At 43.2% G+C, this 26,387-nt stretch overlaps 1 protein-coding gene across 1 annotated transcript in view; it reads left to right on the forward strand.

Moving 5' to 3' along the window:
* Positions 1–413: 413 nt before the first annotated feature.
* LOC145349863 (uncharacterized) overlaps positions 414–26,387 on the forward strand; it is a 64,433-nt gene continuing 38,459 nt past the window's right edge. The window contains exons 1-3 of the mRNA XM_080198469.1: positions 414–457; positions 18,418–18,711; positions 22,613–22,894. Coding sequence (XP_080054595.1) covers positions 18,438–18,711; positions 22,613–22,894 — 556 coding nt within the window. The 5' untranslated portion in view covers positions 414–457; positions 18,418–18,437. The remainder of the gene's footprint in view (positions 458–18,417; positions 18,712–22,612; positions 22,895–26,387) is intronic.

A 26,387-nucleotide genomic window follows, 5' to 3' on the forward strand; every position in this document is an offset into this window, starting at 1 on the left:
ATCTGATGAAGGGTCATCCAGACACAAAACATTGGCTTTGTTCTCTCTTCACAGATGCTGTTAGACCTACTGAGATTTTCCAGCATTTTCTGTTTTTGTTTCAGATTTCAGCATCCACAGTATTTTGCTTTTAAAAGCTCATCATCCTGGAAATGAAGAAGTCAATTTACAGTTTTAATAATATATTAACTTGCCATTCTGTTAAAAATGCAAATTGCTGACAGTCAACAACATTGTATGAGATAAATATCTACATTAGTGTATTCCAGTTTTCAAACTTAACCTTACATATGTTGCTCGTCTTAAGTATGGATTGGGATTCTCCCAAAAAAATTCTAAGTATCAAATTCATGTAAAAACTGGAGTAAAATTGGAGTAAAAATTCACGTAAAAACTGTTCCTGAGGAGCAGTATCAAGAGGCAGCGATTTTTGGGCGTGAGAGGAGGCAGCAAAAAGGTACATTTTTCTGTTTATATTGTTTAACTTTTTATTTATAGTTTTAAAGTCGCGAGTTTCGGCGGTTTTTTTAAATTAGTTAGAAACCGGAAATCGTCACTAGGACGCTTGCCGGTAGTTGTAGTTTGTTTTTCTCGGGCCCCTAACCCTATAAATTAGTGTAGAGAGGATACCCGATCCTCTACACTGGTAGAGAATCCCACCCTCCCACCTCCTCTAACCTAATTATAAGTGTGGGGGAAGTTTTTTAAATTTTATTTATATTTTTCTGCTGGTAATTGCTTCAGGGATGGCAGTTCAGGCAGTAAGCTGCATCTCCTGTGGGATGTATGTGGTGAGGGAATCTAGTAGTGTTTCAGGTGATTTTACTTGTAGGAAGTGTGTTAGATTGCAGCTTCTGGAGGAGCGTGTAAAGGAGCTGGAGGTGGAATTAGAGGAACTTCGCATAATTCGGGAGGCGGAGGTGGAAATTGATAGGAGTTATAAGGAGATAGTCACTCCTAGAAATGAGTCTTGGGTCACTGCCAGGAAGAGGGGAAAGAAGCAATCGAGGGGACAATCCCCTGGGGCTGTTCCCCTCCAAAATAGGTTTTCGGTCCTGGAGGCTACAGTTGAGGAGGAATCAACTGGGGATAGCCAAAGGGAGCAGGTCTCTGGGGGTGAGCCTAGTGTGAAAGCTCAGGTGGTTAGGGGCTGTAAAAGATTGGGCCCAGTGATTGGGGACTCCACAGTTAAGGGGACAGATAGGAGAGTTGGAAGGTAGGGACTCAGGGCTGGTGTGTTGCCTACCAGGGGCTGGGGTCCGGGATGTATCAGAAAGGGTATTCAGGACTCTTAGGGGAGAGGGAGATCAACCCCAAGTTATAGTTCATGTGGGGACACATGACATAGGGAGGTTAAGGGAAGGGGATATTAAGCAGAGGTTTATGGAGTTGGGGTGGAAACTAAAGGCCAAGTCTGATAGAGTGGTTATCTCCGGACTCTTGCCTGTGCCACGGGATAGTTTAGAGAGGAATAGAGAGAGGGAAAGTTTGAACTCGTGGCTGAGGGGTTGGCGCAGGAGGGAGGGGTTCAGGTACTTGAGCAATTGGGGCTCATTCTGGGGAAGGTGGGACCTCTATAAAAGGGATGGTCTACACCTGAATCAGAGGGGGACCAATATCCTGGGGGGTAAATTTGCTAAGGCTATGCAGGGAGGTTTAAACTGATTCGGAGGGGGGGTGGGATCCTGAGTAGAGGGGTTGAAAGTGAGGGGGGCATAGATGGGGACTGCAATGCACAGCATCGCAGGGGTGGGGTGGAGCAGGGTTTGAAATGCGTATACTTTAATGCGAGGAGTATTCGCAATAAAGTGGATGAACTTGCAGCATGGATCAGTACCTGGGACTTTGATGTTGTGGCCATTTCAGAGACATGGATAGAGCAGGGGCAGGAATGGTTGCTGCAGGTCCCGGGGTTCAAATGTTTTAGTTGGAGTAGAGAAGGAGGTAGAGGGGGGGAGGGGTAGCTTTATTGGTCAGGGACTGTATCACAGTGTCAGAGAGGAAGTTTGATGAGGACTTGTCTGTTGAGGTAGTATGGGCGGAGATTGGAAATAGGAGTGGAGAGGTCACCCTGTTGGGAGTCTTTTATAGACCTCCTAAAAGTTCTAGAGAGGTTGAGGAAAGGATTGCAGAGACGATCCTGGTTAGGAGTGAAAGTAATAGGGTAATTGTTATGGGGGATTTTAACTTTACTAATATTGATTGGAATTGTTATAGCTCTAGCTCGTTAGAGGGGTCAGTTTTTGTACAAAGCGTGCAGGAAGGTTTTTTGACTCAGTATGTAGATAGGCCAACTAGAGGTGAGGCTATATTGGATTTGGTGCTGGGAAATGAGCCAGACCAGGTGCTAGACTTGGAAGTTGGTGTGCATTTTGGTGATAGTGACCACAATTCGGTTACGTTCACCTTAGTGATGGAAAGGGATAGGCATGAACCTCGGGCCAGTGGTTTTAGCTGGGGGAAGGGTAATTATGAGGCTATTAGGAGAGAATTAGGAAGCATAGGTTGGACTAGGAGATTACAGGGACTGGGAACGTCTGAAATGTGGAGTTTTTTCAAGGAGCAGCTACTGCGAGTCCGTGATAGGTATGTCCCTGTCAGGCAAGGAGGAATTGGTAGGGCTAGGGAACCGTGGTGCACCAAAAAAGTTGTTTCGTTGGTTAAAAGGAAAAAGGAGGCTTATGTTCGGATGAGACGTGTGGGCTCGGGTAGTGCACTAGAAAACTTTAGATTGGCTAGGAGGGAGTTGAAGAGTGAGCTAAGAAGGGCTAAAAGAGGACATGAGAAGACTTTGGCTGATAGGGTTAAGGAGAATCCTAAGGCGTTCTATAGGTATGTCAAGAACAGAAAGTTGGTTAGGGCAAGATTAGGGCCAGTTATAGACAGCAGAGGGAAGTTATGTGTGGAACCGGAGGAGATTGGAGAGGCATTGAACCAATATTTCTCTTCGGTGTTCACGCAGGGGGACATGGATATAGCTGAGGAGGACACTGGGTTGCAGGGGAGTAGAATTGACAGTGTTACAGTTGATAAGGAGGATGTGCTGGATATTCTGGAGGGTCTGAAAATAGATAAGTCCCCTGGTCCGGATGGGATTTACCCCAGGATTCTCTGGGAGGCAAGAGAAGTGATTGCAGAGCCTCTGGCTCTGATCTTCAGGTCGTTGTTGGCCTCTGGTATAGTACCGGAAGATTGGAGGTTAGCGAATGTTGTCCCATTGTTTAAGAAGGGGAACAGAGACTTCCCCGGGAATTATAGACCGGTGAGTCTCACTTCTGTTGTGGGCAAGGTTTTAGAAAAAATTATTAGGGATAGGATTTATAGTTATTTGGAGAGTAATGAATTGATTGGAGATAGTCAGCATGATTTTGTGGCGGGTAGGTCGTGCCTTACTAACCTTATTGAGTTTTTTGAGAAAGTGACCAAAGAGGTGGATGGGGGTAAGGCAGTGGACGTGGTGTATATGGATTTTAGTAAGGCATTTGATAAGGTTCACCATGGTAGGCTTCTGCAGAAAATGCAGATGTATGGGATTGGGGGTGATCTAGGGAATTGGATCAGGAATTGGCTAGCGGATAGGAGACAGAGGGTGGTGGTTGGTGGTAAATACTCATCATGGAGTTCGGTTACGAGTGGTGTGCCTCAGGGATCTGTTTTGGGGCCACTGCTGTTTGTAATTTTTATTAATGATCTGGATGAGGGTATAGTTGGGTGGATTAGTAAATTTGCTGATGACACCAAAGTCGGAGGTGTGGTAGATAGTGAGGAAGGGTGTCATAGTTTGCAGGAAGACTTAGACAGGTTGCAGAGCTGGGCCGAGAGGTGGCGGCTGGAGTTTAATGCGGAGAAGTGTGAGGTAATTCACTTTGGTAGGAATAACAGATGTGTCGAGTATAGGGCTAACGGGAGGACTTTGAATAGTGTGGATGAGCAGAGGGATCTAGGTGTATGTGTACATAGATCCCTGAAAGTTGGGAATCAAGTAGATAAGGTTGTTAAGAAGGCATACGGTGTCTTGGCGTTTATTGGTAGGGGGATTGAATTTAGGAGTCGCAGCGTTATGTTGCAACTGTACACAACTCTGGTGCGGCCGCACTTGGAGTACTGTGTGCAGTTCTGGTCCCCACATTACAGGAAGGATGTGGAGGCTTTGGAGAGGGTGCAGAGGAGGTTTACCAGGATGTTGCCTGGTATGGAGGGGAGGTCCTATGAGGAGAGGCTGAGGGATTTGGGGTTGTTTTCGCTGGAAAGAAGGCGGCTAAGAGGGGATCTTATTGAAACATATAAGATGATTAGAGGTTTAGATAGGGTGGATAGTGATAGCCTTTTTCCTCTGATGGAGAAATCTAGCACGAGGGGGCATGGCTTTAAATTAAGGGGGGGTAGTTATAGGACGGATGTCAGGGGTAGGTTCTTTACCCAGAGGGTGGTGAGGGATTGGAATGCCCTGCCTGCTGCAGTTGTAAATGCGCCTAGTTTGGGGGCGTTTAAGAGATCCGTGGATAGGTTTATGGACGAAAAGGGATTGGTTTAGGTTAGTGGGTCATTGTTTTGTAACTGGTCGGCGCAACATCGTGGGCCGAAGGGCCTGTTCTGCGCTGTAATGTTCTATGTTCTAAATCTGGCTATTTTTTTAAGTGGGATTTTCAAAATGAATTCCCCACACACCAGTGCACTCTGCAGTGCACAGCAAGATTCACCTGAAAAATCAGGGAGTGGGGCCTTTTCCCACTGGAAGGTGGCAGCGGGATGTCCTGCCTCCTTGGCATTGTCCAATACCTGATGGACAGTGTTAAAGTGTCTCCTTGGCCATTGCCACTTTGCCCATGGGCCAGTGCCAGGGGGCCAGGCTGGCACTGCCATTCTCACAATGCCCGGGGTGGGGGGGGGGAACCCTCCTCACCCCTGACCTCCTGCGGGGCCTCAATGGCCCCTCTTCACTCCAGTGGGGTTAAACTGCTAGTTTCCAGCAAGTGTGGAGCTATTGTAAAATCCACTGGAGTGAAACACTCCTGGAGGGGAGGGAGACTCTAGCTAATGCTAATCCTAATTTAAATAAATTATATAGCTCCATGCTGATTTTTGGCATAGAGCTGACAGCGTCGGAAATCCAGTGCCCAGAGACTCATGGAGGCATTGGCGCCCAGTGGGAAGCCAATTACATGGCCTCCGCTTGAGTCTCCTAGAATAATTGCCCCTTGCATTCTGATTCACAGGCAAATCATGAATGCTTAGGATTGAAAATGTGCATGCAAGGGTTTGTTGTGGATTTGTTTGTACCTGTTTCTATTAATAATGGAAACCTTTCTTGATTGGTGACATAGTGACATGTGGGTGATATATCTGCAACTGAAACAACAATTAAGAAATGTAGAGGGGACTCAGTAGAATGCATACCTGTGCTATGTTGTCAGGAAATTGGCCATGATAAATAAGTCAATGGCAAGACCATCAAATTGTAGCAAAATGGAAAGACATTTTAAGTATGACTTGATAAACTAGACAGTTGTTAGCATGGTAGCACAGTGGTTAGCACTGCTGCCTCACAGCTCCAGGGACTGGGGTTCAATTCCCGGCTTGGATCACTGTCTGTGTGGAATTTGCACATTCTTATTGTGTCTGCGTGGGTTTCCTCCTACAGTCCAAAGATGTGCGGGTTAGGTTGATTGGCCATGCTAAGTTGTCTCTTGGTGTCCGGGATGAGTGGGTTAGTGGGATTAGCAGGGTAAATATGGGGTTATAGGGATAGGACCTGGGTAGGATTGTTGTCGGTGCTGACTCGATGGGGCAAATGGCCTTCTTGTGCTCTGTAGGGATTTTATGATCCGAGTGCAATGACAACAATGTTCAAAACTCAGACAGGATTTGTTTTGTAGATCTCCCTTTATTGTTCTTTCTCTTTGGTGCAAACTTCTTAAACTTCTAAAGTTTATTCTTCAGGCTTCTGTGACTTGCTCAGTTCTCGAATCCTGGTTAGGGGTAACCTCTTTCCTTTGCATTCTGATTTACTCCAAAAAACATTACCTCAACCTCTCTTTACATTAAACTACTAACTAGTTCCCTCATTGACAAAACCATTTGAGCTAATCGATCAATTATCAGGCACCAGGCATGCAATTGAATTTTGATTGAACTTTGGCATCTGATCTTAGCTCCAAATCTATAAAATTCCTAAGTAAGAAGATTCTCCTGTGTTTAAATGCCTTATCACTTTATATTGGTTCTTACTAGTCTAACAGTTTTTTGCAGTTAGAAGGCCAAAATGCAAGCTATGGTTATGAAAGCTCATTTATATTATAGTGTTTGAACCAATACAGAAGTGTGTTAAAGCTACAAATTTGAAGATATTGTTTAATTATTTTACAAAGTATAATTCTAAGGCATTATTTTCTCAAGCCTCCCCACCTTGAATGTGCAATATATTTATTGATTCCTCAGTAATTACTACATCCCACTGATTGGTGAAGCTATCTCTGAGCCATTCGTTCATTTATTTAATTTGTGGACCAAGCATCTCTGATAAGAGGACATGAAAATACCATCAATTAACACCAAATCTGGATTAGGATCATCAGAATTGATAGTATTCTGACCCAGGGGACTTGCCCAACATCATAGACAGTTTCCCACCAGCATCGTTCCTTTATGTTATTCCACTTTGTTATTCTGCTTCATTTTGACTAGATGATGCTATGAGGTGGCTGTTCTCTTTCTATTAACGAGAGAAGAGACATAGGATGTCCGAACTGTCCAATTTCTTTGGGTGCCTCCTCTTGTGTTCTGAAGTTTACCCTTAGCTCAATAATGTTATGCATCAGTACTGAGAACAAGACATGGCTTCCTACTTGGGTGTTCTGGGCTGGCTTAAAGGTAGAGCTGGATCTTTCAATGGGGCATAGCTTTTCCCCACACCATACTTTATGGGAATTCCACTTTAAAATCTCCCATTCAGCATACTCATATAGCGGGGCAACCACAAAACCACTATGATCCTATTCTGATAGTCTCTAGTCCCCTTTATTAAGTAGGACAATTTATGCCCATGGTCCAGGCACATAGTAGAATTCACATTCTATCCTCAGCCCTCATTGTTACTTTTAGTATTTCCAAGATACAATACTGACAATGCTTTTAACTGTTTGATTGAGTACGACGATGTCTATGTTGCTTTTTCAACATTGTTTTGAGGGCATTCTTTCTCCTTTTCACTATTCCTGATGACTGAGGTGATGAGAGATTGTAAATTCGTGTTTAATCTGCATGATTTTTTTTGCAACTGAGTGAAAAAATTCCAGTAACGTGGTTCCTGATCACGATTACTTGTAATAATTGTTCCCACCTATAGAGAACTTTACTCAATAATATCCCTTAACTGTTTGCAGGAGAGCTGCTTAGGCTGCAGTTTAATATCTCTTACATAAATCAAGAATTTAAAAGATTCTCCAGCATTCATCTTGTGGTTAGCTCTTACCAGTATTATTACTTCCAAGCCCTTAACTGTCTCAATCCTAATCTTGCACTTTAATTTTGACTATTTCTACTGTGTTTAATTCTATCCTGATTATTTTAAAGTCAGTTTCTCTATGGAGTATGCACAGTGCATATGTTTACAACAATGAGACAACGTTTACAATATTGTCTCATTCTATTGGTCACATTAACCATTTCATATTATGCTGTTTGTCAAATACTTATGCATGTCTGAGACCTGTTCTTCCTTGCATTTCCCCATATATTTTAGCATATTAGTTGCTTCACAAGTCACATTTTCACATTCGTGGCAGCATCCTAATATCATACCACACATTCTTGACTTTCAGGCGATTTCATCAAGATATCAAAGGGAATCTGTTTCAGAATCTTTGCTTGTCTCTCCAGTGAGACAAACAGAGGTCCCAGTGCTTTAGATATTGGCCAAACTTATCAAATTCAGTTCTCTTAATAGTTCATAGGCAAGGACACAATTATGACCAAAAGAAAGCTATTAATTTATTAGTCACATCAACACTTTTGCTGGAGAGCCTCTACTGTCCAGTACAGTGTTCTTATGATATCTTCAAACAGAAATTAAACATTCACATTTGATGCCAGAGACTAACAAATTTGTTTGTTCTTCATTTTAGATCACATTTTATTTGCTCAAAGTAATTGGCTAAATTGTGCTTGACTTCCTTTTCATCCCAGTGAGAGGTGAACCAGATAATCATATTTATATATTAATTTAAATATGCAGGGTTTGTTCGGCACCAGATTCTCCCGGCTCCTATAATTCTTTAACCTGTGAGTGCAGCAGGAACTCGGCGCAAATCACTTCTGGTCTTCATAAACGGAGACTATCATGATGGCCATGGTAGGGGAGCCAGAGACTATTGAAGTCCCTAAGGGAATTGGCTGAGTAGTGCCCTGGCAATGCCCCCTGGTAGTGCCAACCTGAGCATGGGAGGGGGATGGAGGGGGCTCCTGAATGGAATGGCATGGGGGGGGTCCTTTGTTGAATCCTTTGTGGTGTGACACTTATTTGGGGATTTTCAGGGGGGGCTGATGGTAGTGGGTGTTGGGAGTAGGGTGGTCTTTGCTGGTGAGTAGCGGGAGGGTGGTTGTGCAGGGTTGTCTGGAGATTGGGGTGGTCTTTAAAAATGGTGCCCCAATCTCCAAGGAACCGGTCTTGCTGGCATCTTTAGATGCCCACTCCAAAGAAATTCTAAGTGTGAGAATTTAACTGATTCACATTACACAATGGGAATCTCATTGGCTTCTTCAAGGCTTCAATGTAGAAATTTCACTGTGAAACTTGCCTTTTTCCAGGCAAACTAATTTTTTAAGCTAAAAATCACTTCTTACAGCACAACACTCATGTTTTAAATTTAAGATGCTGATGTCATTCTGTCCTTATATTTTAATTGATTTAATGATCAAATTCATACTGCTTTCCACAAAGAAATACATGTACACTGATAGATAGATAGGACCAGCAACAAATTTGTGCTTTTAACATTAAGAACCATACAGCAAAGTTCTAACGATGCTAAATCTACAAAAAAGCAAACAATTCTTTTAGCTTATTTCCTTTCTGCTGAGCCACTTTCCCTTCAAACCTTGCTTCAATTTACATCCACGTTTATAGCAGGGGTACAAGCGTTTTTACATTAGTGCCAAGCACCCTCCACTGCAACAACCAGTTTCCTCAGTGCATGATCTTGCTGTGACTTTAGGCACTTCTTTACCATCTCCCATGCCCTGCAGACATTGACTTTCATCTCTTCCTAGCAGTCCATATGTTGGCTGGAGATACGGAAAGCTGCTGTAAGCATAGGCTGAAGTTCAGCCAGGAACATCCTTAAAATGCTTCTGAATCTGCCCCTTCATAATATCCACTTTTGGTACAGGGAGCACTTATACAGATTGTAGAGATGATCAACAAAAGCTACCGGGTTCTCATCTGGTACTGTTTAGTTTGGCTCAATAAAGCCAGTAAGTTTTAAGTTCTTAATCCCAAGATAATTGGGAACCTTTGGCATTACATCAGTGTCAATAGCATCCATCTCGTAATCCAAAGCACGCTGTTTACCTAACATCCCATTCAACTCTGTTATCTTCAGCTTACACAGGGAATGATCTGCTTCCTGACGGGGCCATTACCTGCCTCTCCTAGTGATCCTCCAGTATCCTCAAGCTCCTGTTTGAACTTCTCACTCTGGAACTTCTTCAACTCGTGTTAGCCTTCTAACAGAGCAGTTTCCACATTTAAGCTAGAGAGACTGCTGCTGCAGTATCATGGCTGACTGTTCAATTGCCAATTCCGAACTGCGGTTTGACAAATTACCTCCTGATCTTTCTGGTATGTGATCTCCTATATCTGCTGTTTGAAATTCCAAATCTCTTCTTCTCTCTGTTTACATTTCTTACATCTCTGACTGCAGAAGTGCTTTAGATTTTTTTCACCTACCCACTCCTGGATAAATTCTACTACTTCTGAAAAAGACATGTGCTTGCCCTTTGTGAGGCATCCTATTAATAGTTATTGTACATAGAAACATAGAAAATAGGATCAGGAGTAGGCATTCAGCCCCTTGCACTTTCTCCAACAGTCAATATGATCATGACTGATCTTCTATCTCAATGCCATGTACCCAATCTCTCCCCATACTCTTTAATACCTTTTGTGTATAGAAACATATTTATTTCCTTCTTAAATGTATTCAGTGACATGGCATCCACAACCTTCTGTGGTAGAGAATCCCACACATTCATCACCCTCTGAGCAAAGAAGCTTCTCCTCATCTCAGTCCTTTATGGCCTATCCCATTTCCTAAGACTGTGCCCCACTAGACCTCCAGCCAGGGGAACATCTTAGTTTAATGTCTGTGGTAGGTAAAATGTTAGAATCCGTCATTAAGCAGGAAATTGCGAGGCATCTTGAAGGGAATTGCTTGATAGGGCGGACGCAACACGGTTTCATTAAAGGGAAGTCGTGTCTGACAAATTTACTGGAGTTCTATGAGGATGTGTCTAGGGCAGTGGATAGAGGAGAGCCGGTGGATGTGGTCTTTCTGGATTTTCAGAAGGCGTTTGACAAGGTACCTCACAAGAGGTTATTGCAGAAGGTCAGGGGACATGGAGTTGGGGGTAGGGTGTTAGCGTGGATAGAGGATTGGTTGTCAAATAGGAGGCAGAGAGTGGGGGTCAATGGGTGCTATTCGGATTGGCGGTTGGTGACTAGTGGGGTGCCCCAGGGGTCGGTGCTGGGGCCTCAGCTATTTACCATTTATATAGATGATCTGGAGGAGGGAACCGAGTGCAGGGTGTCGAAATTTGCTGATGACACCAAGATTGGGGGAAAGGCAAATTGTGCGGAGGGTGTGGAGAGTCTGCAGAAGGATCTAGATAGGCTGGGCGAATGGGCCAGGAAATGGCAAATGGAATTTAATGTTGGCAAGTGTGAGGTGGTCCACTTTGGTAGGAAAAATGGTAGGAAGGACTATTACTTACGTGGCGAAAAACTGCAGCAGGCGACGGTGCAGAGGGACCTCGGGGTCCTTGTGCATGAGTCGCAAAAACCCAGCTTGCAGGTGCAGCAGGTGGTCAGGAAGGCGAATGGGATGCTGGCCTTCATAGCGAGGGGGATTGAATATAAAAGTAGGGAGGTCTTGCTGCAGCTGTATAGGGCATTGGTGAGGCCGCAGCTGGAGTACTGTGTGCAGTTTTGGGCGCCGCACCTGCGCAAGGATATTTTGGCCCTGGAGGGAGTGCAGAGGAGGTTTACTAGGCTGATGCCGGAGTTGAGGGGATTGAGCTATGAGGAGAGGCTGAATAAACTAGGCTTGTACTCGTTAGAGTTTAGAAGAATGAGGGGAGATCTCGTTGAGACGTATAAGATGATGAATGGGATGGATAGGATAGAGGTGGAGAGGCTCTTCCTGCTCAGAAAAGACAGTAGGACTAGGGGGCACAGCCTCAAGATAAAGGGGGGGCGGTTTAGAACGGAGTTGAGGAGGAACTTCTTCACTCAAAGGGTGGTGAATCTCTGGAATTCTCTGCCCGTTGAAGTGGTGGAGGCTGCCTCGCTAAATATTTTTAAGAAGCGGGTTGATGGGTTCTTGATAAGAGAGGGGATTAAGGGTTATGGGGAGAGGGCGGGAAAGTGGAACTGAGCCACAACAGATCAGCCATGATCTTATTGAATGGCGGGGCAGGCTCGAAGGGCTAGATGGCCTACTCCTGCTCCTATTTCTTATGTTCCTATTTCTTATCTCTCCCTCGAGTCTGTCCATCTCTGTCAGAAATTTTATAAGTTTCAGTGAGATCTTGAAATTCCAGTGAATACAGGCCCAGTCAACCTGACCTCTCATCACATGGCAATCCTTCCATCGCAAGGATCAGTTTGGTGAACCTATGCTGCATTCACTCTATTGCAAGTATATATTTTCTTAGGTAAAGTGACCAAAACCTACTCCTCACCACTCATATTCCCACTTGTGTCATCAGCAAACTCAGAAATATTACATTTGATTCCCTCATCCAAATCATTGATATATATTGTGAATAGCTGGGGCCCAAGCACTGATCCCTCTGGTACCCCACTAGTCACCACTTGCCTCTTTGAAAAATACCCATTTATTCCTACAAGGCAGCATGGTGGCACAGTGGTTAGCACTGCTGCCTCACAGTACCAGGGACCTGAGTTCAATTCCCATCTTCGGTCACTGTCTGTGTGGAGTCTGCACGTTCTCCCTTGTGTTTGCGTAGGATTTCCTCTAGATGCTGTGGTTCCCTCCCACAGCCCGAAAGATGTGCTGGTTAGGTGCATTAGCCATGCTAAATTCTCGAACAGGCCTGCACTGTGGTAACTTCACAGTAACTTCATTGCAGTGTTAATGCCTACTTGTGACTAATAAATAACTTTAAACTTTACTGCCTGTTTCCTGCCTGGTAATCAATACTCAATCCATGGCAATATATTGCACTCAATCTGATGCGCTTTAACTTTGCACACCAACCTCTTGCATGGAACTTTATCAAATGTTTTTGAAAATCCAAATACATTACATTCACTAGTTCTCCTTTATCTATTCTACTAGTTATGTCCTTCCATGAGTCGTCAAACATGATTTCCTTCCCATAAATCCACGTGGACTTTGTCCAGTCTAGTTGTTATTTTCTAAGTGTCCCGTTACCTCATTCTCTATAATAAATTCTAGTACTTTCCCTGTTACTGATGAAGGAGCAGCACTCCAAAAGCTTGTGCTACTAAATAAATCTGTTGGATTTTAACCTGGTATTGTGAGACTTCTTACTGTGCCCACCCAGTCCAACACTGGAATCCCCACATGATGGGTACTGAGAGTACCCATGATAAGAGTAAGCAGTCTTTAATTCCCTGTTTTCTCTCCCCCTCCTTTCTTAATACTCCAATCTGCCAGGACTGTTCCAGAATCTACAGAATGGAAGATGACACCCAATGCATTTTTTCTAAGCATGTCCTCACACCCACACTACTTTTAGCCTCTGGAAATTGTAATGACTCAGGAAACCCAACTGGAAAGGAACATAATTTATTTACAGAATGCGAAGTAAAACCACTACAGTGATATATATACACACCAGGGTCAAGTAGTTCTGCAGACTCAGTCCTGGGCCTGCCTTGACTTAAGTAATGAGTTCCACTTGGGCTGGCCACTGCCTGTTACCATGGGAACTTATAGTCAACAACCCCACAAGGAGATCGATCAGTGATTCTCCATGGATCTTGTGGGGGTTATCATAGGAGTAATGGGGGAAAAGTGGTGAAACAGTTCCTGCACTGATTATCAGCCTGCTGAACCATATTGAACCCTCCTTCCAAAAAGCCTTGGCATTGGACTTGAACCTGGAGATTCTGGTCCAGAAGTAGGGACACTTCTGTTGTGCCTCAAGGCAACCACCCACCTCCATTAGTACCTTGTGTTTTAGATTATCAGGCACTAGAGATTTATCGGCTTTCAATCCCATTAATTTCTCCAGCACTTTTTTTAACTAATACTAACAGAACAAAAGTAGTTATTTTAATTGCTCTGTCATTTCCTCATTACAAATTCTCCTATTTGGGACTTTGAGGGATCTGCATTTATCTTCAATAGTTTTTTTCTTTTTACATACTATGGCAGTTTTTACAATCTGTTTTTATGTTCCTTGCAAATTTACTCTCATACCCTATTTCTCCCCTCTTAATCAATCTCTTGATCCTCCTTTGCTGAATTCTAAACTGTTCCCAATCTGTGAACTTGCTACTGTTTTTTTAGCAATTTTATACAATTTCTCTTTGGATTTAATACTATCCTTAATTGGTTTTGTTAGCCATGGTTGAGCCACTTTTCCTGTTTTGTTTTTGCACCAGAAACAAATGTGTGACTGTTACAATGCAAGCATTCATTCCTTCAGTATCAGCCATTGCCTGCCCACCATCATGCCTTCTAATAAAATTCTCCAATCTACCATAGCCAACTCATCCCACATATCTTCATCATAACCTTTATTTAGATTTAAGACCCTAGTTTCCGTTTGGACTTCCTTACTTTGGATCTTAATGAAGAATTCTCTCATGTTATGGTCACTCTTCTCTAAAGGATCACACACAACCAGATTATTAATTAACTCCTCCTCATGACACAATACAAAATTTAGGATAGCATGTTCCCTAGTTAGGAAGAATGGTAGGAAGGACTATTACTTACGTGGCGAAAAACTGCAGCAGGCGACGGTGCAGAGGGACCTCGGGGTCCTTGTGCATGAGTCGCAAAAACCCAGCTTGCAGGTGCAGCAGGTGGTCAGGAAGGCGAATGGGATGCTGGCCTTCATAAGGAGGGGGATTGAATATAAAAGTAGGGAGGTCTTGCTGCAGCTGTATAGGGCATTGGTGAGGCCGCAGCTGGAGTACTGTGTGCAGTTTTGGGCGCCGCACCTGCGCAAGGATATTTTGGCCGTGGAGGGAGTGCAGAGGAGGTTTACTAGGCTGATACCGGAGTTGAGGGGATTGAGCTATGAGGAGAGGCTGAATAAACTAGGCTTGTACTCGTTAGAGTTTAGAAGAATGAGGGGAGATCTCACTGAGACGTATAAGATGATGAATGGGATGGATAGGATAGAGGTGGAGAGACTCTTCCCGCTCAAAAAAGACAGTAGGACTAGGGGGCACAGCCTCAAGATAAAGGGGAGGCGGTTTAGAACGGAGTTGAGGAGGAACTTCTTCACTCAAAGGGTGGTGAATCTCTGGAATTCTCTGCCCGTTGAAGTGGTGGAGGCTGCCTCGCTAAATATTTTTAAGAAGTGGGTTGATGGGTTCTTGATAAGAGAGGGGATTAAGGGTTATGGGGAGAGGGCGGGAAAGTGGAACTGAGCCACAACAGATCAGCCATGATCTTATTGAATGGCGGGGCAGGCTCGAAGGGCTAGATGGCCTACTCCTGCTCCTATTTCTTATGTTCTTATGTTCTTATGTTAGTGCCTTGGCATACTGGTCTAAAGAAAACCCATCTCGTACACACTCCAGGAATTAATCATAGGTTAAGCAAATCAAATTGGCAATAATACTATGTGTAGATTAAAATCACACATGAATAATATTGTAGCACTCTTGCTGCATGCATCTCTAATTTCCTGTTTAATGTCATTCCTTAGCTCACAGCATGTAACTGTTGTGGGTTCCCTGAATCACTGACAACAAGGACTTTAAACAAGGTAGTTTGGAGGTCTAAAGACAACTCCCACTAATGTTTACCTCCCTATAATGCCAGCTATTCTCTATAAAGTTTCTAACATATCTTTATGAGCCATGGCAACTTTTCTAACTTCTCCTTATTAGCTGCAGCTACGTTTTTTGATGTCATCCTTACTGTTTCTAAGTTTGAAGTAACTGTACCTTTGATTATTAGTTGGTCTCACTGAGCTGAACTCCCACTGTGATGTGATATTCCTTCCCAGACCATGGGCTGGTCAAACAAAATTACGCTGAGATTCCAGGTTGTCGAAAAGGTGGTCTATGCCATCTTTTATCATGTCCTTTATGAAGGCCACCAGATTCTGCAAGTGCTCCCTCAGTCCTAATCACTTGCCAGTGGTGGGGTCTTCTGACCCCTTGCTGTCAATGCAATCCCTTGACTGCACCCCATGCAGCCATGAAACCCTTGGTGGGGGTGTGCTATTGACAGGATCAGAAGATCCTGCCGGAGTGAACAGTCGGAGAATCCTGGCCATTAACACTTCTTCTCTCGCTACAGATACTGCCAATCCCGCTGAGTTTTTCCAGCATTTTCAATTGCTCCACAGTGTACAAATGATTACATCTACTTGTCTGTAGGCGGTACATATGCTGCAGGGTTTCTGAATGCTGATTAGCTGGCATATTGAAGTCTCATTTTGCATTGCTGCGTCTGTCACAGTATGCTTTCTGCTTATCCGGATTTGTTCATTTGTTGAGCATTCTCTTCAGGAAATGTAACACATAAAACATAAGGTGTACCTGCTCTTTTCAAGTGCATACTAACCAGAATGACGCCATTTTCCTCTTCAGGGACTGGTGTTTAAAAGGCTAAGTATATTAAAAAAACAGAGTTTGTTTTATTAAGTATTCAATCACATTTTTTTTGTTATTGTTGAATGGAATAAGGGAAAAGTGCTTTGTTAAAAAATGTCATTTGCCTTTGACAATTGTATGCACTTCTAAAATCAATGCCAATGCAAACAAACAACACCAGACCAGCATGAAGAAAATTAATTTCTTTTCAACATTCAGTTCACCTCACTGATATTTTACCAATGAGCTGGTATTTGTGCTGTGATGTTGAAATCATTCTGACAATTAGCATATACATTTTTAAGCATATCTTCACACTCACACTTTTTTACCTTTTGGGGAATAGTGGGGGAAGTCATGGAAGGATTCCTGGACTGATTATCAGCCCATTGAACTGTGTTATGAACACTTCTTCCATGGCCAACAAGTCCTGGCGTGGATTTGAACCCAAAGCTTCTGGCCTAGCAGTAGGAGTGCTACAAGGTGGCACAGTGATTAGCGCTGCTGCCTCACAGCACCAGAGACTCCAAATTTGATTCCTGGCTTGGATCACTGGCTGTGTGGAGTCTGCACATTCTCCCCATGTCAGCATGAGTTTTCTCTGGGTGCTCAGGTTTCCTCCCACAGTCTGAAAGATGTGCTGGTTAGCTGCATTGGCCATGCTAAATCCTCCCTCAGTATACCCGAACAGGTGCCAGAATGTGGCAACTCGTGGATTTTCACAGTAACTTCATTGCAGTGTTAATGTAAGCCTGCTTGTGACACTAATAAATAAAATTTTAAAAAAACAAAGCCTCCCATTAGTTTATGAGCACCTCAGCTAATTAAAGGACATTCCCTTTTCTAAGTTTTAAACAGTAATTTTGGTCTCTCAAAAGAGTATATTTGCATTTTATGATGTACAATACGAAGAGACATGCATTCACATTTATCTTATGAATATATGTATGATTAATAAGGGTATGTTCAGAGAGGTTGTTTGAAGTCATTGGGCTGTTCATGCTCTGCCACCGCTGTCAGCATTCAGCCAAATCTCTGTTCACTGCAGTGGGACCACAGAATCTGAGCTGTATGTGAGCCAGAGAATCCAGCCATTGTAATTCAGGTGCATAATCACATGTATTTTATGAGTCTATGTTCCCCGCAGGTCCTAACTACTAGGTGCTTGAGAGCACATCAAGCCTCTTGTACTGGGAAGGATATTTTGACCCACCTGGTTTCTTGTAGTGGGGGAAATACAAGTCAGGTGGCCTTGCTAGTGGGAGTGGAGACCATTGAGGCCACCTGGATGGTCAGGGACAGGGTTGGGAAGTGCCACCCTGGCACTGCCCACCAGGCACTGGGCAGTGCCAAGGAGGTGGGGCCTGAAGGGGGCATAGTCTGAGGGGACAGAGCTAACTTGGGGGGAAGGCAAAGGAGAGGTCGGGGTTTGGTGCATAGCAGGGGAGGGAAGGAGGAATTCTGCATTGGGGTGGGTGCTGATCAGTTGGGGTTGGTAACTGGATTGGGGCCGGCTAACATGGGTTGGGGCTGATGATCAGGGCAGGGGGGCACTAATCTGGTGGAAGAGGATCCATGTGATGCCTTGGGGTTGACAGATTGACAGATCCCCTAGTATACTGTGAATAACTCCACCCACTCCACTTGCTGGTGGGAATCACATTACAGCCTCTGTATGGCACAGAGTGCCGTAAATTACCACCACTGAACCTCGCTGGAAAAACAGGTGAGACAACTTCTTGTTTTCTTGCCCATTTGACACTTTGAATTTTTCGGAGAAAATTTCACCTGAGTTCTTCAAGAGGAGTCAGAGCTTCTGGTATTCTATATACTGAATCCTCCAGGACTAGTCTTTAGCCCTTGAAGGTATTGGGAGTCCAGCGCTATACAGGTTATTTCAGTCACTTAGTAATAGATACTTGAAACATGTTTTCTTTCATTCTTCCAAGTCACCAAGGCTGGTTGGAAATCTTTTTGGAATATGCTTTTTTTAAAAATTGCAGAACATGTTAGAACATTTCGGCATATCTTTTAATTTAAACAGCATTAACATTGCAATTTTGAACAACACTTGGCAGGTTTGCTGTATTGGGCAAATTTACCACTGGGTGTACTGAGGTTTACAGCCCATACAGTTCCAGCTTCATTCCCCAAGTTTCTGCTGACCAGCTGATCTTAAACGGAGCCACAGCTCAAGTGTTACAATAGGCCTGAGTGACCTGTGTTAGAGACAGTGAAAATTGGATTCATGCTCCTAGTCACCACCCAGGGACCCCTGCTGGAATGTGCCTGTCTGTGGCTGTAATTAAGACAATAGCTCTGCTAATTCACTAAATTCACTCACGCATTTACTTATTGTCTGTTCACAGGAGATGTTGTTAATGTGCTGATGGTTGTGTGCATTCATCCAACCTTATCAAATAAAGTAGCCAACCTATCGTCTCTCCTCGGATTCATGAACATTACTAGTATTACCAGCTGTTCACAAAATGGAACTCTAAGAAGATTGACTGAGATAAAAGTTTCTTTAAATTATTCCAGCAATGCAAGGAATCGGGGAAGATCTACTTGTCTGAACATAACTCCACGTTTTACAGCCACAGGCTGGTTCACATGTAAAACAAAGGAAAAGCATACACTACAACAGGGATCACCTTCTCAGGGTAAAGCCATGTGATTTATTTGGTGCTTATGCCACATCTAAAACTCAGTGATTTGTCATGTTACTACTTACAAAATTTCAGTATTTCAAAAGTGCCTGGGTAAATTTGCTTTATATATCTCTCATTTGTTTCTAGTATCCATGGAGAGTTAAGTCATGATAATTGTTTTAAAGTAGAAATATTCTTTACCTCCTAAAACAATTACTGTAAGCACCATGTACTTTGTTTCTAGATAAGAGATGTTTGGTTTTCAAGGTTCATACTATGTAATGATCAAGGGCCACCACCAAAACTCAATTTAAAAGCGCAGTTAACATTCTTCTTAATGCAACCTAATTCTGGGTGGTGTTGCAATTCAAAATTGAGTGGTTTATTAATGTTGTAAAAGCACATCAAGATATTGGATGAGAAAATACTATTTAGATACAAGCCTTTTCATTGGACTTCTTGTCCTAACAGGAATTCTGCCTCAAAAGTGAGATATATGGATATAAGATAATCTGCAACTGAACCCACCAAGAGAGGAGCAGAGCTAAATTTTACAGGTTACCCATGGGTGAGAAAACAGGCACTTGGACCTATAAATTAAGGCATTGTGATAATGGACGGATTGGCCCACCACAATCACATGGATAGCCGGAGAGGCTTTAGGTGGGTCGCACATCCATGGCCCAGTTGAGTATCTTGAGCGGGAAATTAATGCATAATTAAGGGCTCTCTCTTGTCTATAATGCAGCCCAACATTTCAGTTTGATGACCTTTTGTCAGGATTGTAAAATGCTAGACCTGAAACATTGGGCTCGATTATATGATCCCCCACCAGTGGGTCTGTTTGAATGCATGTAAAAACCAGCTGCCCACCTGGTTGGCCCTGCCCTCACCATTTTGTCACTGGCAGGGGAGGCACAGGTGGCCTGCTGGCCAGTGGGCCAGTTGAGATCCCTCTGAGCACGTAACGCCATTCAGTGGCCTCAATCATTTATTGCCTGTATTTTAACCAGTGATGGGAGAGGCCCATTCCATTTGGGAAGACCAGCAGGTTTCTCTTCATGGGCTGGTGGTGGGCATAAGAGTCGGGCCATTCAGAGACCCCCACACTTCCATTCAGGTTCTCCTCCACCCCTGGCCTTTAAAACCCAGACTTTATAGGACTTGATGGGGCCAGGGCCTGCCAACTTGGCATTTGGGGAGATCCGTGACACTCCTGCTGGGCTAAATCCAATACCAGCTAACTCTTCTCAGTTGTCTTTACATACTGGAGAGCTGTCAGTCTTTGGCTGGTGACACTCTGAATTGAGACTTCCTGATCCAGATGGATAAAAGTTCCACTACCAGCCTATTAATGTTTAATTGGCCACTAAATGGCTCTGGAGCAGCTGGTGTTCTTGGTGGGCATCCTCTCTCCTGACATTTTTAGCCAAGGGAGTGTGGAATTCTGCACCCCATTTAATTCAGTCCATTTACTCTGGAAAAAGCTTACATAAGAACATAAGAAATAGGAGCAGGAGTAGGCCATCCAGCCCTTCGAGCCTGCCCCGCCATTCAACAAGATCATGGCTGATCTGTCGCTGCTCAGTTCCACTTTCCCGCCCTCTCCCCATAACCCTTAATCCCCTCTCCTATCAAAAACCCATCAACCCGCGTCTTAAAAATATTTAGTGAGGCAGCCTCCACCACTTCAACAGGCAGAGAATTCCAGAGATTCACCACCCTTTGAGTGAAGAAGTTCCTCCTCAACTCCGTTCTAAACCGCCCCCCTTTTATCTTGAGGTTGTGCCCCCTAGTCCTACTGTCTTTTTTGAGCGGGAAGAGTCTTTCCACCTCTATCATATCCATCCCATTCATCATCTTATACGTCTCAATGAGATCTCCTCTCATTCTTCTAAACTCTAACGAGTACAAGCCCAGTTTATTCAGCCTCTCCTCATAGCTCAACCCCCTCAACTCCGGTATCAGCCTAGTAAACCTCCTCTGCACTCCCTCCAAGGCCAAAATATCTTTGCGCACCCACCAGCGTCTTCCTCCCTTTGCTGTTCCTAATCTCCACCCACAACGATTCCACCCTCTGCTCCTTGGCTCCAATATCATCCCTTGCTACCACCGTGATGCTATCCTTAATCAGTAGAGCTACGCCCCCCCCTTTTCCTTCCTGCCTATCCTTCCTAAACACTTGATAGCCCTGTACATTCAGCTCCCAGTCCCTGTCACCCTGCAGCCACGTCTCTGTAATGGCCACCAGATCGTATCCATTTACAGGCCCCTACCAGCAGGTTTGCAACTAAGGAGACTCATAAGATCCTCTGGGTCACCTTCCTGCCACCTACCTGCCTGCTCCTGTCTGAAATTTTCCAAGGGCGGATGAAGTCTAGGGTGGCCACTAGCCTTGGGTCCCTTGAGTCTAGATGGTGAGTGGTAGTAAGTTACTCTAGTGAAGGACGTCACAGTGAAAAGGCATCATATATTGACAGTGCATCTGCCCCAAAACACTTTTCAGCATGGGCTAATGACAGCAACCAGGAATGGGAAAACCTTTGCCTTTTGTAGCTAAGGTGCCAAGGGTTGTTGAAATCAATTAGAACATTTGGATTTCTATTCGGGCTCAGATCAGCTACACTATTTTCTTCCTTAAAGAAATATTTTATCTACTTATTTATAATCAGGTGCTTGACATTGTTGGGTTCCTATGGCATGAAAAGAAATCCAGTACTGTGTTAAGAATTATATTCTCATGATTTTCTTTTAAAAAAAGGATTTTATGTTGAATGAAAATGGAAGGCTGCAACAAGCCACATGACCATGGGTTGGTCCTTTGTTCTGGGAGCAACCTTCAGGAGTTAGAAGCACAAAAGAATTCCTCACTCAGCCTGTAGAATCTCACACTTTATTGTACAAACCCATTGTAATCAACAAAAGTAGAGAAAGTGCAGACGAACTGGCTCCCTCAACTAGAACTAACATAAAAGACAGTGATCAAACTCATTATATTGGAAATTAAGCTAATAAGTGCTTTGTTGCGCTCTGAAGGAAGAACAATGGAATTCTGGCCTGGAACATAAACCTGATTGTTAAGCTGTAATTAACCATTAATGCAACATTGTTGCATGGTTTGTTAGACTAATTAAAGCACATGGGAAAGGAGGCAACATACTGGCATTGATTAAGAATTGGCCAACATGCAGAAAACAGTAGGAATAAATGGGTCATTCTCACATGACAGGCTGTGACTAATGAATTACCAGAAAGATCAGTACTTGGGCTGCAACTATTCACAAATTATATCAATGATTTTAATATGGGGCCAAATTTAATAATTTCCAAGTTTGCAGATGACAAAGCTAAATGGGAATGTGTGTTGTAAGGAAGATGCAAAGCAACTTTAAGAGAATTTGGGTAGTCAGTGGGCATGAATCTGCCATATGGAATATAACATAGAAAACTGTGAGGTAATCCACTTTGTTAGGAGGAATGAATGTGCAGAGTGTTTCTTAAATGGGAAGAGATTAGAAATTGTAGATGTGTTAAGGGACCTTTGTGATCTCGTCAATAAGCTACTGAAAGCTGACAAGCAATTAGGAAGGTTAATTGTCTGTGACTCTTTAACACAAGAAGATTTGAGCACAGGAGTAGAAAAGTCTTGCTTCAACTGCACCTGAAGTATTGTGTGTAATTTTGAATCCTTTCCTTTACCTTAGGAAAGATATTATTGTTATAAAGTACAACAAAGGTTCACCAGACTTATTTTTGGGTTGGCAGGTGGTGGTGGACTTGGATCAATTCTGAGAAATTTTCCTTCCAACCTTTCTTTCAATGCTTCAGTCTTGGCAACCATTAAGCAGACTTCGTGTTTCTTTTTCTTTGCTTCATCTGTGCTCATTTCTTATGTGCATTTATTTCCATACAGTATCCAAAATGATGATATTTATAACAAGGATCAGTGGATTGAGGAAACACATGTTACCCTTACCTAACAAAATTAATGCTACCTGGAGTTACAGTTCAGTAAATGGGATGAAAACTACCAAATGTTACATGGAAATTCAATTTTGGAATTCTGCTGGAGAAGATTTGACAGATCAGAACCAAGATCTTTGCACTAATAACTGTCACCCTGTTGTGAAGAGGGAAATTACTAATGATCCATGTTGCAGAGACACAATTAATTATTTGGCAATAACCATTAAAGGTAAATTGTGCATTGATGTTAATGTTTATTTCCTGCTACGGACATGTATTTATAAGTTCAGTACCTGGTTTAACATATAAACCTTGCCTAAACCTGGATAGTTCAATTGGACCAGCTAAACAAAAAAATCTGCTGTTATTTTTATTACTTCCCATTATAAGGTATTTTTATTTCCTTCCAGATATACCAGAATGAGCAAACATCCTGTTCTGAGTACTTTGCCTATTTCTGTCTTTGGACCATTCATTGTGAGATACCCAGTGGAGAAAGAGAGTTAGTTGGGTTTTTTTTTGATTCTTCCTTCCTTCACTTGCCTCATCACTACTGGCTACTGTCCAGTTACAGTGAGCATTGCAAGTGCAAATCTGTATTCCTCCACGCTATAAATTTGTCCACTTTTTAAGATATCCAAACTAAATAAAATATTTTGAGATGAGCCAAGCTTGAAGTTTTGTTGTGATAAGATTAATTCTGTAGTCAGAATGATTAAATTACCCAAATTCTCCTTGCTTTTGGATGGCTAGCAAAGTATAGCAGGAAATGGCTCAACTCTGCAGGATATCTCGAGGTTCTTTGGAATAGATTTTCCTCCACAGTAATGGAAAATAACTGAGGGAAAATGGAATGTCAAGGCCTATTGTTTCCTTCCCGTTGCAGCCTGATTTTTCTTCTGTATTTCTTCTGGGATAATTGTTGGTTGCTCTTCCCTACTTGCTTTGTGTAGATGTTAATGGGGAGTGGGCCCTGGATTTTCATATTATTTCCCTCCCAGCTGCCTTTCTTATCTGTTCCTTGGGATTGCTTGCTGGAAGGTATGCCCACAGCACTACTGTGAATTTTGCTTTATAACCCTAGCAGATTCCCTTTCAGTCTGTCAGCTGAGTCTAAGTTCATAGAATCATAGAATTGTTACTGTGCAGAAAGAGGCCATTCACCCCATTGTGCCTGCATCACCTCTCCAAATGAGCAATTCATTTAGTGCCATTCTCCCAGTAATCCTGCACATCCTTCCTTTTCAGATAACAGAATAATTCCCTTCTGAATGCTTTGATTAGGCCTGCCTCCACCACACTCTCAGGCAGTGCATTCCTTATCTTCATCACTAGCTGTGTGTAGTTTTTTTTTCATATCACTTTTGCTTTTCTTGCCAACTGCTTTAAATCTGTGGCCTCTCATTTTTGATCCTTTTAGGAGTGGGAAGTATTTCTTCCTAATTACTTGACCCCTACCCCTCATGATTTTGAATGCCTATGCCAATTTTTCCTCTCAGCCTTCTCTTTTCCAAGGAAAAGTCCTATCATCTTCAATCTATCTTCATAACTGAAGTCCCACATTCCTGGAACCATTCTCATGAATCTTTTCTGCACTCCCTCCATTCCTTCACATTCTTTTTAAAGTGTGGCATTCAGAACTGGTCACAATACTCCAGCTGAGGTCAAACAAGTATCTTGTCAAAGTTCAACACAACCTTTTTGCTCTTGTATTCAATGCTCCTATTAATTAAACCTATGATATTGTATGCTTAACTAATCATTCTCTCAACCTGCCCTGCCAGCTTCAATGATTTAAGCATATGTACACCCAGGTCCCTCTGCTCCTCTACCCCATTTAGAGTTGTACCTTTCAGTTTGTAAATTGGTAACACTCTCACCACTGAGTCAGAAGGTTGTGGATTCAAGTCCCGTCCAGACGAGTGCAATAATCTAGGCTGATACTCTCTGTTGTAGTTCAGGGAGAGTTTTGTCCTGTCAGAGGTGGTGCATCTCAGATGAGAGAGACATTAAACCCAGCCCCATCTGCCTTATCAGTTGGACACAGATGATCCCATGAGACTATTTTGAAGAGGAGTAGGGAGTTAGCCTCATGTCCTGGACAATACTTACCCATTAATCAGCATTACAATAACAGATTAACTGGTCATTTATCACATTGCTGTTTGTAGGAACTTGCTGTGCACAGATTTGCTGCCACGTCTCTGACATTACAATAGTGACTACGCTTCAAAAAAGTACTTCGCTGGCAGTAAAGCACTTTGGACGTGTAGTGGCTATATAAAGTTCTATATGGATTTAGGCCTTTCTTTCTCGGTGGTGGGAAGCCTGATGCAAACCTGTCTTGCGTGGCCAACAACTCCTGATCCTTCCTTAGATTTAAAATTGGACTAAAAAGGAGTGTACAAGTCCTGCTTTACTGTTACCTCATTGTTGGAAGGCAAACCAGCCTTTATTATGTAACAGCAGTTTTCAAACACTTGGATCATCTGGCGGAATGATTTCAATGTAACTCAATATTGGGTCACATCCTGAGCAATAGAGTATTCTCCTGCCGGTGGTTTGAGAGCAAGTAAAATCCAATGGTTGGCCTTCCTGCCTGCCCCCAACATGTCTGAAATTTTCAAAGGGGCAGGGAGGTGTCGGGCCACCTTGGCACTACAATGGCTGATTAATGGCTACTTAAAGGCTTCATCCAATCCCTGCTGTGTTTAAACCCATACCCCATAACATGATGGATGTAACTTAAGCTGTGTGTGCTGGTGTCAAGCAAGGGGGGAAACTTCCTTTGCAGACCAATAAAAAGCACCCACTTCAAGATTAGTTCCACTCTGCTCAGCCTCTTGAACGTGGCCCTGCACCCTCCTCATTGAGGCCCCCAGCTCCAAACTTATCTGAGCTCCTCAGCATTGGAAAATTCCTGTAATCCCAGCATTGGCGACCATTCCCAGCTGGTGTTATGAGGCTACAGAGTGGCCAGCAGCTCTCTGAAGCAGGGCTTCCTGCTGAGGTAGGTAACTGAAATCCAGCCGTAAAGTAACAAATGCTGCTCCCATTGTTAAACGGCTGCAGAGTGGCCATCAGGATCGTGGATGGGACCTCCCTCTCAGTTTTTTAGTCATGGGATTGAGGACTGATCTAGAAAATCCAACCCAGAATGTGGAAAAAAAAATGATATTTCAGGTATTAAAATGTGAGGAAAATATTCTACTCCAGTAGAGGTCACAGTCTGAGGGATGGTTAGTGCCTGAAACATTAACTTGTCTGCTTTCTCTGCATTTGCTGACTGACTTTTTACATGTTTACAATTTTTTTTTGCTTCACTTCATATTTCTCAGCATTGCAATACTTTGAGTTTTACTCACACTTGTTAACCAGATTAAACACTGCAAACCTGTTGCAGGTCATACCTATGTGATATATCTGCACTGTTATAATATAGGTCTCTGCTTCATTATGTTTAAGCTCAGTTGGCTGGACAGTTGATTAGTGATGCAGAACAAAGCCAATAATATGGGTTCAATTCCCCTACCAGCTGCGGTTATTCATGAAGAGTGATGTCACAAAAGCCCGGATGGGGCTGAGTTTAATGTCTTCTCAACCTGGCCCCCCCCGTCTGAGGCATGGCGATCCTCAGGTTAAATCACCACCAGTCAGCTCCCCTTTCAAAGGGGAGAGCAGCCTATGGTCATCTGGGACTATGGCAACTTTTGTCATTATTA

The sequence above is a fragment of the Carcharhinus amblyrhynchos genome, chromosome 1 (assembly GCF_965287045.1).
Source record: "Carcharhinus amblyrhynchos chromosome 1, sCarAmb.v2.hapA, whole genome shotgun sequence".
In the NCBI taxonomy this organism is placed as follows: Eukaryota; Metazoa; Chordata; class Chondrichthyes; order Carcharhiniformes; family Carcharhinidae; genus Carcharhinus; species Carcharhinus amblyrhynchos.